We start from the raw sequence: 16,585 nt of genomic DNA, 5'->3' as shown, positions 1-16,585 counted from the left end.
GGGGTGTGTGCGCGTGTGTGTGTGTGTGTGAGAGAGTGTAGTGTTGGGGGCAGGTGGGTGGATGGGTTGATTATTGGGTGAAGAGGCGTGAGAAACACAATCGTACTCAATTTTCTGCTTGCACTGGCAGGTACCTGTGCCCCACTGGACACCATTCTCAGGGCTCATTCCTTGATTCTGTTTTACAAAAGATATTCATTCAAACTTGCAGGATAACCAAAAGCTTTGTGTCTGCTCTAATAGCACATTCTACGAGCTAAAATATGTGCTCCCAGAAACTTGAATCGCTAAACTTGTGTAATTGCACTGAAAAGCTTAATCTATTGTACAATTTAAATTTAGTAGTTTGGAGCAAGTCTAATAAATTTGAAACTAAATAAATAATTATGAAATGTATTTCATTTTCTCAGAAACTGTATTTGATTCTCATTGAAAACTCAACTCTAGTGATTGTCACTTTCAGTTCATTCAAAGCAAATTCAGTTCTCTAAATTAATATTCAAATGAGCTGTGACAGCCACCGCGGATATTAGGAATAGCAATCGATTGCAGTTCCACAAATCTCCTCTCTATGCTTTAGGTACTACTGACACCTAGGAGGGGAAACAGCGCACAGCACATATTGATAGAGGGGCTCTTCTCAAGTGTTTGACACAGAATTTCAAACTTAATAGCTAATTTTGTCGTTCTTGTATTAGTTTTGTTTAAATGTGCAGATTTTGCCGATTGTCTATTCTACGTGAGGCAGTATAGATCCCTTTCCTGTTTGTAAACAGAACAGGTTGTGCGTGCAGTGCTGAGGCAGAAAGGACGGCAAAGTGTGTTAACATGTACACAAGCCAACTATAAACGTTCGCGAAAATTTCTTTCAAAACTAACGTTGTCAGATGGAAAGCATTTGACGATCCTTGTGAGACTACAGAGTGGAATGAATATGTTTGTTACAAAGTGTACCAATATCCAGCGGCCATTTAGTGGTGACTGGAGACACTGAGTGTTTACAATTGATAGAAAGCCTACAAGTGTATAACTTGTGGTCATGTACAGACCATACAACATTAGGATTTCAAGAATTCAAATCAGAGTTTCATATTTTACGAGCAAAAGCTTTGCCAAGACAAGGAAGACACAAAACACTAGTTTATGGTGCTTGGGCCATTGTCAACAGAAAGGAGAATGACATCCTCATGGCTAACTGTACTTGCATGACAGGTTGAGTAACTTAGCCCAATAAGTCCTCCAACACAATACGACCATATTGGTCGTTTTACCATGCACGAAAAAATTACCAAATCGAGCGTATTCCACGACAGCTCCCCTTAGAGGAACAAGAAGTACAATTAATACAGTGGTACCTCGAAGTTTGAACACAATTCATTCCTGTGAAGTGTTCAAAGTCTGAATTGTTCAACCTCTGAAACATTTTTTCCCATAGGAAATAATGTAAATGCAATTAATCTGTTCCCAAGCTCCAAAAACTGAAAATTCCTGTTTTAATTTGTATTTATGTAAAAAAACATGTACACCCTTGTACATATTTGAACAATAAAAAATACCTTGCCTTTTTTGTTGTGGTGTGATGGCCTCAGTGGATGAAAAATGCTATTTTAATGAATGCATGCTTTAGTTCAGTGCTGAGTTGTGTATTATTGTATTTTACATTGGGCATATTGTTAGACTACCAAGGGGTCCCTGTGCGCTGTTTAGCATCAGGCACGTTGTTGAACAGCTAAGTGCCAGTATTTACGGAAGTAGTTACATTGGCGAGATAATCTCCTTCCTAAATCCACTATGGTTCATAGCACTGTACGTTTTTCTTTTCTGCCACTGGCACTGCTGTCTTTCTTTGGGCCCATGTCAAAGAAAATTGTCGTGGAAAAATCCAAATACACTCGCGAATGTACGGAGCACCTCCGGGAGTATTCACCTGCTCTGACTGGAAATGAGCAGCGCTTCGTCTCTTCTACCGCAAGTGAGCATTCGGCATCGCTCGGCTTCACTCGACTACCCGATCAAGGTACGTTCGGCTTTGCTTGGTTTGCTTGGGTGTTCAAACTCCGAAAATGAGGTCAAACTCCGAGGCATTTTTTACTCATACATATTGGTCATTTTACCATACACGGAAAATACGACCAAATAGAGCAGAAGTGGGCACACTCTGTCCTCGAGGGCCAGGATCCTGCAGGTTTTGGAGGTTTCCCTCTTCCAACACAAGCTGATTCCAATCAACAGGATCATTATCAGGCTTATGCAGAGCTTGCTGATGAGCTGATCATATATCAGCTGTGTTGGAGAAGGGAAGCATCCAAAACCTGCAGGATCCCGGCCCTCGAGGACCGAGTGTGCCCACCCCTGAAATAGAGTGTATTCCACGACAGGTCCCCCACGTCACAAGACAAACAAGACGTTGGTATGTTCTGCGCATGCCCCTTCTTAACGTCAATTAATCGTCACTTTTGGGAATTTGTCTTCACTTCTGGGTTGTATAGTTAGTATTAGGCTTTCAGTGAGGTTGTGCATGTTACGTCTTCACATGGGACACTAATGGTTGAGGTTAGGAAGAGGCTGAGGTTGTAGTTATTTGACGTTACAAAACATGTAGTCAACACTAAAACAATTACTGCCCTGTTAGCTCAGTCAGATAGATGTTCGTCTTCCAACCAGATGACCCGGGATCGATTTCCAGTAACTCCCATTATGGTTCAGTTTACTTCTTTTTTTTTATGCTATTTACATGGCCGATATGGGTCGCTTTTTTTTTTTACGCGACCACTTCAGTATTATCCAACCACCGTCTGCTTTATCGTATCTGACCTCTTGTAACCAAACATCCTCCGCACGACAAATGTAGCTCCCCCTTTAGGCACTAAAAATATAACGGTAATATGGTAGAAAGTATGATATGGCACATCACTAACTGAAAGAATAGGAAGGAAGGTTAAATCAAAATAAAATGTTAAACTTACATCTTTCACGTTTACAGTCGTGTCACACACTGATCCATTATTATCCATTTAAACAAGTTGCAAATCCAGCTCTGAACAGGCTTTCATTAACAAAACAGTCCTTCGAGAAATGCTGTCAGTACACGTCCTTAAAAAATAAAATGAATCCACTGTCTTCTCAAAGACTCGGACGACAGAGCAACTCTTTCTTCCTGATCGCTGTTTCCCCATTGTTCTCAACGGAATGTATGCCAGCAGGGGCAAAATAAGGAGCAGTTTCTCGAATTTCTGTGAGTGTGAAAAACCAGAGGCAGTGCCACTAACCCGAGGGGGCGTCGTCGAGTGCACTTCTGTGTCTGAATGACGTCAATAAGTTACGGAAGTTTAATCTGCCCGTTTGAAGCATAAATTTTAGAAAGAAGGGTGAAGCTAAAGAAGTCCAGGATGGCCTTTTTTTTTTTATACCAGGTGGAATTGTAGACAGGCCGGGGATGCATATTACTGATAGAAAACCCCACTAAAGTGCATTTCCATCCTATGGGACCTTTCAACACGACAGGCATTGGAAACAAATTTCTAGAGTAAACCCTTTACATTTAGTTAACTGTAGTGGGCAGTAACTTCATCATATGCACAATTTGCATTTTTTTAAATTATTACCATTTAAGGTGAATAGAAATATTTCAAGCAGTAAAACTTCTTCACGGATGAGAATAAGTGCTGGACCATTTGATGGCTATCAGTAAATCAGCCTCAAGACTATTCTTGCCGCTTGGTTAATATTACTTTAGTACCTCCACCTTCAGCTGCAATGAGGCTGATAAGAGTTATAAGAGATTATTGGGACTGATAGAAACTCATGGCTCTGCTGTCGCCAGCAGGATTTAAAAACCTAATTTCTCCCTGAATGATCCATGTAGATGTCAACAACACATACTCAATATACCTCAGTGATGAAGGCAGGCAAGCTCCCCCAGCACATGGCAACACAGTCCATTATGTCAAAACAAATATAATGACTCAATTAGTACACACACGTGCTACGTATTTACCCCTAACAAGGAAGCAATCTCCTGCACTCCCAAGTCGATGATCTAAATGTGCATATTCACTGCCTGGCTAATTAAAGTTCTTCCCAGGGAAAAAATAGTCATAGTTATTTAGGGAGAGATCCAGGACGCAAGCACATGAATTAACACGTGGCTTATTTAAAACAGCTTGGACTGCCAATAATCCCTTCAACAAGAGAACTCTCTCCACAATTTACACACATGCAAAGGAGTCACCAATTTATTAACCAAATATGTGTAAACTTAAAGAAAACATATGCTGCCCAGCCGGGTAATAACGCAGCTTCTGAGACAAACAACAACAACAAAAAATAAAAATTATGTAATGATCTAAAAACAGTATTTATTATAAATATTGAAACTTAGAATAAAAGTTTTCACGAGCACACGGTCACCCAATGGCTGCGAGTTCCATGGCAGCATGTCGGAGGCGGCCTGCTTCGGCAGGAATGCTCAAGCGCCGCAGAGTGATCACGACTGGTCTGCCGAGCATTAGCTTAGTTTAGCTAAGAAGATAATATTAGTTAAGATAAGTGGCTCCGAAAATGGATGGATGGATGGATGGATGGATGGATGGATGGATGGATGGATGGATGGTGAGTGATATTTTTAATCTTTTGTTTTTATTGCGGTCCTTTAGAATGTCTCGAAAATGTCCAGTAGCCATTAACTAAAATGTTTGGAGTCCTGTGTTTATTTTAAAATGTGTGTGTGCAAAGTACATTGTTCAAACATCACTAGTGCTGAGTAAATACAATTTATTATTTTATTTACTATCATCTGTACTTTTACTTTTCTCTACCATTTGGGACATCTATGGGACATTAATCTATTATGGAAAGCTTTCTACAGTGGTCGCACCAGAAGATGGTTGGTCACACCACAAAATATTTTCAACTTAATACAAAGTTATGAGGCTTAACAATTAGCCATCTAAACAAAACAAGCTAGCTAGAGATTAAAATGGTTTTAGATTTACCTTATATTGGCCATCAGATTAAAAATAAAAATAAAATTAAAAGGCTGATACCAATATTCGTCAAAATGCCCAATATCGTCTATCTCTACTTTCATGCTCAACTGAAAATACAATGACAGTTTACATTATTTACCTTTAAGCCGGTCTCGCTACTCGAATAAGTGTGCTGCATAGATATATGGTCGTTTAAAAAAAAGGAAGGACGGAAGGAAGAAAGAAAGAAAGAAAGAAAGAAAGAAAGAAAGAAAGAAAGAAAGAAAGAAAGAAAGAAAGAAAGAAAGAAAGAAAAAGAAAGAAAAGAAAAGAAAACCGCTGAACGCGCTTGCGAGGAACGGGAAGTATGGAGTTGTAAACAGCTTCACAATGACGTCAAACACTACACGCACTGGGCACCACCTCCATTCCACGTCGTTGCTACAGCAACCTGTCAGATGGGTCAAGAATGTGGCTCAGTCTGAACAGGGCAAGATCGAATTTGGACACTTGCTAAAAACAGTCTAGACAGTCAGCCCTAAAAATCGGATTTGAGGAGGAATCCGATTGGAGTCAGATATGCCTGCAGTCTGAACGCAGCTTTTCTTCTTTTAAGCTCCAACAACAGATAAATTTGTAGTTTACAACAACAACAAAAATATTGGTTATCTGTATCTGTGTGGAGGAGCAGGAAGTTATCGGTTATCGTATCGGTGGGAAAAAAACCACTTATCGTGCATCCCTAATCACGAATATATTTCGGTGAATCATTTTGAGATAAATTTCTCCCCATAGAGAAAAATAAAAAGCTTGCATCGCACGAATTTAAAAAAAACGAATATGTATATATGTTTCTGGAGTTGGTGAGGAATTCTGATTGGTGGCCCGGTGGGTGGTGTCTGGCCGGTGCTGGATTTCACTTTCCTTTGTTTTCTTTGGTCCCCTCGGGTCTCCTGATGGCGGTGTTCGGTTTAGGTGAACGGTATGGGATTTTTTCTAATAGGTTTTTGGTGAGCTAACGAATACACACACACTTGCACGCACGCACCCCCGCACGCACATACACATACACATACACATACACATTCTCACCCACATACAAAAAAAAAAAAAAAGAGCAATGATGATGACATTACCGAATGAACAATACTGAGCTCTTTTTGAAAGAAGGAGAAATAAAGAGGAAAAACAAACAAAACAAAAAAAAAAAAAATAATAATAATTGAAAAAAAAAAACTTTTAATTGGGCAGGAGAATGCGGCCAAAGTCAGTTTTTGACAGGGGATTTTCAGATTTTAGGGTTGTGCCACCAAAATGTGTATCTGGCTTGAAGGTTTGTATATAACAGACTTCAGTTGATACAAGAATCCTTTTGCATCTAACAAACATGGCAGAATTTGGCCCATAATGCCACTGCTTGCAGCTTTCCATGATGTATTGTATCCTGTATATCTCTTGCAAGAAGGACAAAAATTCGTCCTTCCGCCTTCCTCCAGTCTACACAGAAAATCTCAACTTGATGTTACTGCATCATCCACCATAACTTCCATTATAATATCGTGTTTAGTCCTGCAAATTTTAACAAAAAAATTTACTGATGAAATTGAAATGCTTTAATACTTTTGTTTCTCTATGCAAATCAGGTGTCACACAGTGAATGTAAAAGTCTACATACCCCTGTTCAAATGCCATTTTTTTTTGTTTTTAAACAATAAAAAAAACATAATTTCATAAATGTTTCCACCATTAATCTGTACAACACAATTGAAAAGTGCAAATAAAAATTAACAACTGAAATAATGTGGCTGCACATGTCTTCTCACTCTTTTACAACTGAGGGATGTGGCTGTGTTCAGAATTAACCAATCACATTTAAACCTACTGTAAGTTGAGAGTCAGCACATACCTGCCACTATTTAAAATACCTCTTATTAACCCCAAATACAGTTTAGATGTTCTGGTAAGCTTATCCTGACATGTTTGTTTTCTACAGAAACCTTTAAGTGTCAACACTGACTAGTATTTTGGTGTAAACACTGGCTAGTAATTGGAACTGCTCAGAATTTCCTCTACTTGTGTAAGGCCAGAATTCCAGTTGAAGAAAAAAAGCTCCAAAGCATAATGTCACCACCACCATGCTTGACAATAGGTATACTGTTCTTTTGGTTGTGAGCAGTATTGTGTTTGCACCAACCTTTTGGAACTATGGCTGAAAAGATCAACATTACTTTTAAAACCATAACACATGTTCCCACATGCATTTGGAAAATTTCAAAACTTTATTTTTCACTCATTTGCATTTAATATAATTTTAAGGGAACCCCTACCAAGTTTGTGTCTGTGTAATGTTTGCACGTTGCAGACACAACCATAAGCATGTTTTCACACACACACACACACACGCACAACCCCCCCCCCCCTCCCCCACACACACACCGGCACGCACGGCTGCATACATGAGCCTTCATGTTCAAAGTGGTGGGAGTGTTGCCACCTGCAACCTGCTGATAATGAAGCTGTATAGCTGAGCCACCTAAAGGCAGCCATCTGCGCTGGGCTTTCTCTGCTGCCTTTACACGGGCACGAGCACGTGCAAACATACGTGTACATAACACACATACGAACGCACGCACACACGGATACACTTGACTACTGGCACCAGGGATGCATTTCGAGTGTACTGTTTGACTTTTAAAACAAAGTTGACCAAAAAAATAGAAGATTTTATTTTTATGCAAAATCGCCCAGCCCTACTCTTAACCATTAAAAAGAGCGGAAATACAGATTTGGCATTTTCTAGTGCTGGGCGATATGGACATTATTTTATATCATGACATAGCCCATTTTATATCACCATAATGATTTACCAAGATATATTTTCAATAGATGTGGGACGATACGGGTAACTCCCGATTCGATACTGTGACGATATGTGGCCCACGATAACGATAATATCATGATACACGATATATATTGTCAGAAATTTTCTCAACAATATATCACGATATTCGGTATGTGAGTGACAGTGAAAACTTGCCAACTGTTCTTCTTCACCAATATTGTCTAAACACCAGTTCTTCGCCACTGCTTCTGCCTACTTTACCGCCATTTCGGGGATTAGAGAAAAAAAACAGGACAGGAGAGATTAAGGATGACAAAAGTCACGATTCAGATTTGATCACGGATTTGAGTGACAGATCGAATCGTTTAATGGATCAGAAAACAAAACAAGATAAAGTGATTTATTTTATAAAACACTTTTGCCCATTAAATAAAATTAATTAAAAAAAAATATAACTCAAAATGTCTAATTTGGTTATTTAGGATGTAGGAACACAACTTTAAGTGCAATAAGAGGCAGATACATTCTTATTTTATACTGGACTGGACTGGACTGCTTTTCCTGGTCCATGTATAAAAAAAACAAGGTATTAATGGCTTAAAGTTTTTTTTCTAAAATCTAAACATCAATATTTGACATTTTGAGTTGAATGTTTTTATATATTGGAAAAAATAAATGAAGACAAAGTTCTTTTATCTTTCTTTTTTATAATTAAAAAGACAAAGTGCAATTTAAGGCAAATACCCTTCCTTTAAACATGGATAGTGCATTACAAAGAAGCCTAGGCCCAGGATATTGAAAAAGTAAAGAATAAGTAAAGAAAGCAAACCAGGTAGCTGTCACTCATTACTGTTGCCAGCCTTTTTTGCACTTCAGGGCCTTCGTACCAGCCAGGCACTAATGCTAACACTAGCTGCTAGCCACTAACGTCGGAGACTTGCAGCGTATTATACAATGACAACGTAATTACCTAGCGGTTTCTTAGCATCATAGCGATGGAATATACTTTCGGGATGACATTGTGATAATGTTGGTAGAAAATCTGTAATTTAAATAAAAACTTCGATATGAAAGCCAACACGTCGAAAAGGGAAGTCAAGTTGGCGGTCATGTCGTCCCTACTCCTAATTTTCAGTTATTCTATAAAAAAAATATATACATAATAATACAATAGTTTTATTGAGAAATTTACTATATCTGTTTCAAATGAGAAATACATCCAGTAGTGCTACTACTGTTTATAAAATTAATAAACGTAAACAGAAGATATTATATGTATTCAATATGCCACTGATATACAGTGGTATATCCATCCACTTTCTGAACTGCTTATCCTCAATATTATACTGTATAAGACTATACGTTCTTCAAAGCCACCCCTCCCGGCTGACGTACGGGACGTCGTAACATTTATTTCCTGTTTAGCAACATATGTAGCATTATTTTGTATAATTTTCTCCTCAGACACTTGTTAAATTGCTTGCTACTTACTTTGCCCTTCAAATTTGAACAGTCTCCCCTATTTACACTGTACCAAGGAGACCTCTGTGAAAAGTGTAATCCATTACCAGAGGTGGGTAGAGTAGCCAAATATTGTACTGTTACTTCAAAATAATATTACTCAAGTAAAAGTAAAAAGTAGTCATAAAAAAATCACTCAAATACAAGTAAAAAAGCAATCACTGAACAGAATACTCAAGTACTGAGTAACTGCTTCAACATGAAGTCTGATTTACTTTTAACTCTCTCAATACATATGACGTATCAATACATCATAAGCGTCATAGTCGCCGCGTACACATGACGTATGAATACGTCATAAGCTTTTTTTATGCACGAGTGTACAGGAGGGTCTGGTGCAGATTCTGACTTAAGGATTAGGCTTGACTGCAATGCTATTGAAATGAAACGGCCAGCAGGTGGCAGCAAGTATAAAATCAGCCAGTATCACGCAAGGATCTTGTTGCAGAAGAAGAGAAACAGGAAGTGTAGATTGGAACTGGGAGTGTGGTCTGTGACTACTGCGTGTTCTAGAGCAGCGGGGAGGAAGCAGAAAATTATCAAAACTCGGCAAAACAGAACAGTTAACCCTGCAGGATTGCTTTTTGTCTTAAAAAAGCTCCCTCATCGGGTCATCAAAGCATGATGGCAGTGATCGAGTTGCTGCACGTCAAGGAATGACGCTTTGTTCATCGAGAAAATCTAACAAGCAACCGTCGAACGATAATCCGTGGGGTTAACAGCTCGTTTCGCCGGTCACGTCACTGGATGCTGCGGCAGAGCTGCAGTCAGACCAGCCAATTGTTTATTTTTATGTGCAATAAACTGTTAGTTTATTATCAAAAGCACTTTTAGGAATGTTGTCTTATTGCACAAAAACATTATTTAGATGTTTGAGCTGTCACAAAAATTGTGTTAAAGTCGATATGCTTGAAATGTTTGTTCTAGGTTTTTTTCTCAGGAATTTGCATTTCGACAAAACTTGGCTATATTCTTACACTGATAACTAAAGAACAGAAAAATATAGAAATACACTTTTTTCTGTTGAAAGAAGAGACTCAAATCTTTATTTTGGTATGTTTATATAGCAATAGAGCACAATATTCTGTGGGCCTTGCAAAATCAGTCAAAATCCAGTAAAACGACTAGTATTGCAGGGGGTTGCTCCAATGAAAATGGGTGGTATTCAATGAGTTAAAAAAAAAAAAAACTATGTCATCAGATAGACAAAAACACAAAATTATCTGCAAATACTAGCATATTCAAATCATAAAATAAAAAAAATATTTAACTTTTGGAGCTTGTTTTCTAACTTCTGCCATGGTGCTAAAGCAATGAGTAGTGGCCTCTTTTTTTTTTCTTTTTGGGTTGTTTTAGAGCTTAACGACCCATTTACAAGTTAATTGTTTAATTGACGCTAATATGCAAAGATGACGCTCCCTCCAAAAGCGAACGGTGGCGCATGGGGAATGAGGAAGACGGGGTTACAGGGTTGAACGGGTCTCTATAAAGACTCGGTTCCCATCGTCACATTGAAAAGCTGTTCAAAAGACGGTAAAACTAATGTATGAATGGGGCGGCGGGTAATGACTCTAGTGTAGCCCAATATGGCGGAGTAAAAGTAGCGTTATTTATTCACACAACTACTCAAGTAAAAGTAAAAAGTATTGTGTGGTAAAACTACTCTACGAAGTACATTTTTTTCAAAAAGTTACTGAGGTAAATGTAACGGAGTATATGTAACTCGTTACTACCCACCTCTGTCCATCACCCATGCACTTAAAGAGCAACTCAACACCAAATCTACTACTTTTTTGCTGATTAACTGTATAGACGGGTGTCTCCTCATGCTGTCTACATGTCCTGGTTATTATTTTAGTGCATGTTTGTTGAAAGCTTGAATTTGGGACAAAAAACATATTTGTGGCGCCATCTTCAGGTTAAACACTGGAATTAACATAATTTGGCTGTTTTTCCTCTCTTTGGACAAGCACAGACTACCGACATCACTTCCGTGAAGCTGACATAGTCGTTCTGTCGCTCAGTCTCGTACACGCCTCCTTACACGCCAACTTGCAGCATTTCTCTTTTGCAGGTGTCTCCAATTTGGTGTGTTTTCGTTCAATATTTTGAGTGTTCCTCTCTTTTGCATTTGTTTTGTGGTTTGAAGTTTGCATCCACTTAGTTTTTGTGATTGCAGCATTTCTTTTTTGCAATGTTTTTTTTTTTGCAGTTGTTTTATGTGGTTGCATTTGTTTTGTTTTTGGCATTGTGTTTTTGTTTTTTTTAAATCATCCTTGCAATGTTTGCACGTTTTTCGTTTGCAGTTGTTTTAGGAGTTTGTGTGTGTGTTTTTAGTTTGCATGTATGTGTTTATCTTTTTTATGTTTGCAGCATTCTGTGTTTGCAGTGTACGGCCGTTTACAGCACGTTTGCCCCTGTCGGCCACCGTATGATTCACTTCCATAGATTGTTACTCAGTCTGCCATCTGGTGGCAGCTGTGTGGAACAAGTATGGTAAGCTGTTTCCTATAAAACAAGTTTACTCTGGCGTTCTTATTGGCCGTTGTTTGTTGTAAATGACAAATGACAATAGGAAGAAAGTGGCACAATAAAAACATTTTTATTGTCCTCACAATATATATCGTCATATCGCCCAACACTACACTTATACCATGGGTGCATACATGACTCTTCATGATTCAAGGGCACAAGAAAGCTAAAGAGTGCAAAAATAATATAGATATCTATACAAATATTGTATTATTTTATTTTTGTAATCTTAAACATCCAAGTCAGTTACAAGGATGAATTTAAAGATGTAATCATTCCGCCACCTGCTTATGCAAAAGGAGTGAGGGCAGCAGAAAGACTGACAGTTTGAAGGAAAACAGCCGTCATTGTCACAGGATGACACATGAAACCATGGCAACCAGCCCTCCTGTTGGCGAACACTTTGAAAATGAGCATCAGGCCAAGGGAATGAAAATATGAAGAGGAGTTCTTCACCCCGACATACACTTGCTCACTCTCTCTCACACACCCACAAACACACAGACTAATTGTTCATTCCGCGCAGCCTCACGCCATTCAGTCACTGAATGGATACACACCATGGTTGCATTGTTCAACTCAAGTCTCGTAACTGAGAACAGAAGGCTTGCCATTTATCCGAGATGGTGTTAAACATGAGAGAGGTCAAGCCTGATGGCCAAATTAGCTTGGATGATCTCTCGCTACTGATTGAAGCTGTCTCATTGTGTGAATCAAAAATAATTTGATTTTGAAAAAAGGAGATTCAATTCATGAACAAAGAATTTCAATTTGATTAAGAAATAGACGCCACAGCAGAGACTGCTATACTTAACTATAAGCAAAAGTATTTTGCATAATAATATCAATAAATAAAATAGACCAAAAGACGTTCACTTCAACCAGCTAATAATAGCCTGGTAGACTGCCTCAGATTTCCCATGGGTTTAGAACACACAGAGAGCATTATTGAGGAGGGTTTAATGATATACTGTACATACCTCACCCTATTGCCAGCTCAGCACTGGAGTCTTTGATTTATACAAACAGTCACCAGCAAACTGAGTTTCCGTCTTTTTGAGATTTCACAGCAGCTGCCTCACCAGCACAAGTACATTCTTTTGTCCACACGCAAATGAAGTTAACACCCTCACAAAAATCGAATAGTTGGTCCCAATATCTCTCCTACTCATATTCACTAATTGTTCCATTCCTTTTCTACTGCTTACCTTGTTCACAAACTGGTTTACTCATGTTGATGAACAAAAGGCAATTCTATGACTTTAAAGGAACACTTGAATGAGCTGAACATGGGCACTTATATGAAAGATTTCTATGTAAATACCTTTAACATTTCTGGCATTTCTGCATGTTTTAATAGATGGTGCTACAGTTTAACAAAACCTGAGCCATCAGTACGATGTGTGGTGCAGCTGCACTAACTGGGTTATATAGTATGGTGATAAATACATGTAGAGTTACAGTGTATGTTTTGGTTATCATGCTCTTATTGCATATTGTTAAAACCAAACCTTGAAATTGATATACTTTCGTGCACAACTACACATTTATTTTTGCATAGAATACATTCTATGAGACATGAATGTGTGTTCATTGAGATTGCCCTTCCACCCACTTTATTCTGTGCCAGTTTTAGTATCAAATATCCACTGTGACGTAATGTGGTTATTTTAAAACATTCCACTCCCTGAGGCACCACATAATTACAATGGATGGATACACACACAAATATGCCTCAAAAGTCAAACAAATCAGGTTGAATAATCAGAATGCATAATGCCATACCAGAGGTCAGAAATGAGACTGTGAGTATAGAGCAGAGATGGGCAACTAGCTGCCCGCCATTAATATCTGAAAACAAAATAATTTCTGTATATCTCAACAGTTTTAAGTTGTAATAAGTTAATAAGTTGTGTTCTACTACTAGATGGCAGCACCTCCAACCGCAAGACTGTACTTTTTAAACCTATTTAAGGCCATTTAAAAAATTATACCTTTTTCACACACGGACACACTCACACCATAATTATGAAACTACAATGATTACAAATGTGTGACATCATCCCCGTTTTGCTGTTTTCATTCTTAATGTGGTGTAAGCGGTGTGTGGTTTGTGACGGAAGTGTAACACCTTACTTACATTAGCCGCGAAGAGGCTGTCAGCTAGCTTCGCCATACGTATGCATTGTAGCAGCCAAAGTTTAAGACCCAAAGACCAAATTCAAATCTTTTTCAAGACTTTTAAGGGTATTATTTTCAACTTTGTAAATTCAATTATTTTAGGACTTTTTAAGACCCCGCGGGAACTCTGACATATGTTGCTGCAGCTAATGCCATCAACCGCGGTCCCTTCCCACCCCACCACCAATCACACACAAGCACAATCACATCCCCCGGCGACGAATGACAAATAGTAATCGCTGGATGTTGGCCGCCGTCTCCTACTTGGGAGGAGGTGAACTGGAAACGTCCATCCAGTTTCTAAAACGCTTTTCTAAAATGCATGTCCTCATTGGGGTTAAGTCTGACCTGGAACCTTAGCGGACTTTGGGCAAGAGGCAGAGTACACCCTAGACATGTCACCAGTCAATGACACATACAGACAACCATTCCCACTCACATTCATAACTATGGGCAGGTTAGGGTCTTCAGTTAAACTACCATGCATGTTTTTGGGATGGGGGGGAACCTGAAGAAAACCTATGCAGTTTACCAAGAACCTCTGTGGCAGAAACAACTTGTTAATAATAATGTAATAATAAATTATATTTGTAATGCACTATATGTCAACAATTTCAAAATTCCTCAGAGTAAAAAATTATTTATTTTACCCTCTGGATTTTTTGGGCCGTTTTTGTCCACCTCTATTCATTTCATAAACCATTTTAGCTGTGTTAATGCAAATGTGAGAATTTTTAAGGTGGTGATTCTTTCTGATTTCTAACGTCTGCTCTTCAAATAATATACCAATAATGTAAACATCAAATTGTACTTTTTACCTCTATTGTGACAACTTCATCTCACTAAATCCTATCAAAAGTTTAAAAAAAATATTCCTTGTTATATGAACTTTTGTTTTGATATCATAATCCTGAACACAGGGAAAGAGAAAAAACAACAAAGTAAAGAAAAACCAACAACAATCACAAAGTTGAATCAACTTGTATAGAACATACAAAGGCTCACAAATGAACCTTACACGTGTATGTGCGTACGTCAGCCTTAATTGAAAACAAGACAGTGCAGCAGCCTCTGCAGAGAGAAACTTCAGCACGACGTGTCCATGTGACAAACGGATTAATTACTGACAAGAAAAATCACAAGGGCCCATTATCACCAAACACTCTCTGCCTGACAACAAGAATTAAAGGCATACGAGCACCGCCACCGTCATCATCACCACAATGAGAGCAGAATCCCTTGTGTACTCACCGCACAGCCGCAAACGCAACACAGTGCAAACGCATCTGCAATTCCAGGCGTTCCTTACTTCCCATTACGCACATCACCAGCACCAGCACAAGAAGGAACCTTGGCGATACACAAGCTATGTGAGCAAGGCAGGTGCGGAGATGACGAGGACCAACAAGGCAACAGCATAACCGCCGCTATAGCTACTATATCTCACTAACCTGTTTGTCCTTTTCCTAGCGTCTTCTCCAAGCGGTAGGGTCCCACATAGTTGGCGCAATGCCCGCTGTTGGCCTCCTTGCCCGATGAAGACATGGTTCGGCGTATAATGATGCGCGTGAGGAGAGAATACTTCTTGTTCAACTTGGACACGTTTTTGCCTGGGGAGAGAACCGCAATTTGCTGCGCAGTGGAGTTCGCCTCGTTCGGCGTTTCCGAATGTACGCCCGCCTGCGTGTATATCCACGTCCCTTCCTTGCTGTCCTCCGAGCTCGTCTTTCTCAATGCGGCTCAGTTATGGGCTTTGAACCTGGGTATCATGGTGGTCCAGTCCGCGGAGCGGTGCGCTGCAGCGCCGTTGGGTGTGAACTGATGATGGGACAGCATCTATCGCCGTTGTCTCTAAGCACCCTACGCCAGTGTAAAGATGATGCGGTGTATTTCCGGCTGTTTCTTTCAAAATAAATGCTGTAACGTCCCTCACCCACAGGGGTGCGCCATCCACATAACAATTTAGGTCTGGTTCAAAAAGAAGGGCCAGATATTGTTGCTTGGTGCTCTTTTTTCCTGAACCACATAAAGAGCAAAATCAAGGGGAGAGAGGCCTTAATGCGAATTCCATCACAATATCATCAATAAATCAGCATAAAAAACAAAACATGATCAATTTCTTCCCACAATTTCATATATAAATTTGCACAGTTAGGGGCAAAACGTCTACTTGTGCATTGAATCTAGTAAAAAATAATAATAATTGAAATCAAACAAAAAGTACTTAGACAGAATAAATTTTGTCAAGAATATCAGCAGTTCAGCATGAAGGACATCTTTAGAAAACAAAGTTAAGTCTATGTCAGCGTGGGGGGGATTGTTTTTCCTTGATTATGCTTTAATGTGTCTGTTGGCTCAAATTGGTTGGAATGGGTTGAAGCAAATGGAATTTACATTCGCGTGGTGAGGTTGACCTGTTAGTTTTGTTAATGACAGATTTCTGTCGTGCTTCATGTAACAGAGTCACTTTGGAAATTTTGCATTTGCGTGGGGCAACAGAGACTTTGTAATGCCTGGTTTTGTTTGAATAATCCAATGGAGT

At 39.1% G+C, this 16,585-nt stretch overlaps 1 protein-coding gene across 10 annotated transcripts in view; it reads right to left on the bottom strand.

Moving 5' to 3' along the window:
- Positions 1-15,930, bottom strand: part of LOC147178114 (serine/threonine-protein kinase BRSK2-like) — a 172,696-nt gene extending 156,766 nt beyond the window's left edge. For 3 of the 10 annotated variants that reach the window (XM_086072184.1, XM_086072189.1, XM_086072185.1), the window contains exon 1: positions 15,495-15,930. In XM_086072184.1, the coding sequence (XP_085928310.1) occupies positions 15,495-15,588 (94 nt within the window). In that variant the 5' untranslated portion in view covers positions 15,589-15,930. Of the gene's footprint in view, positions 1-15,294; positions 15,394-15,494 lie in introns of all 10 variants that reach the window. The other 7 variants (XM_086072186.1, XM_086072191.1, XM_086072187.1 and 4 more) reach the window with 5 other exon arrangements.
- Positions 15,931-16,585: the final 655 nt, after the last annotated feature.

The sequence above is a fragment of the Leptonotus elevatus genome, chromosome 3, assembly GCF_054856555.1.
Source record: "Leptonotus elevatus isolate MCC_2025b chromosome 3, RoL_Lele_1.0, whole genome shotgun sequence".
Taxonomy (NCBI): Eukaryota; Metazoa; Chordata; class Actinopteri; order Syngnathiformes; family Syngnathidae; genus Leptonotus; species Leptonotus elevatus.
This window is presented reverse-complemented; position numbering and strand designations above follow the sequence as displayed.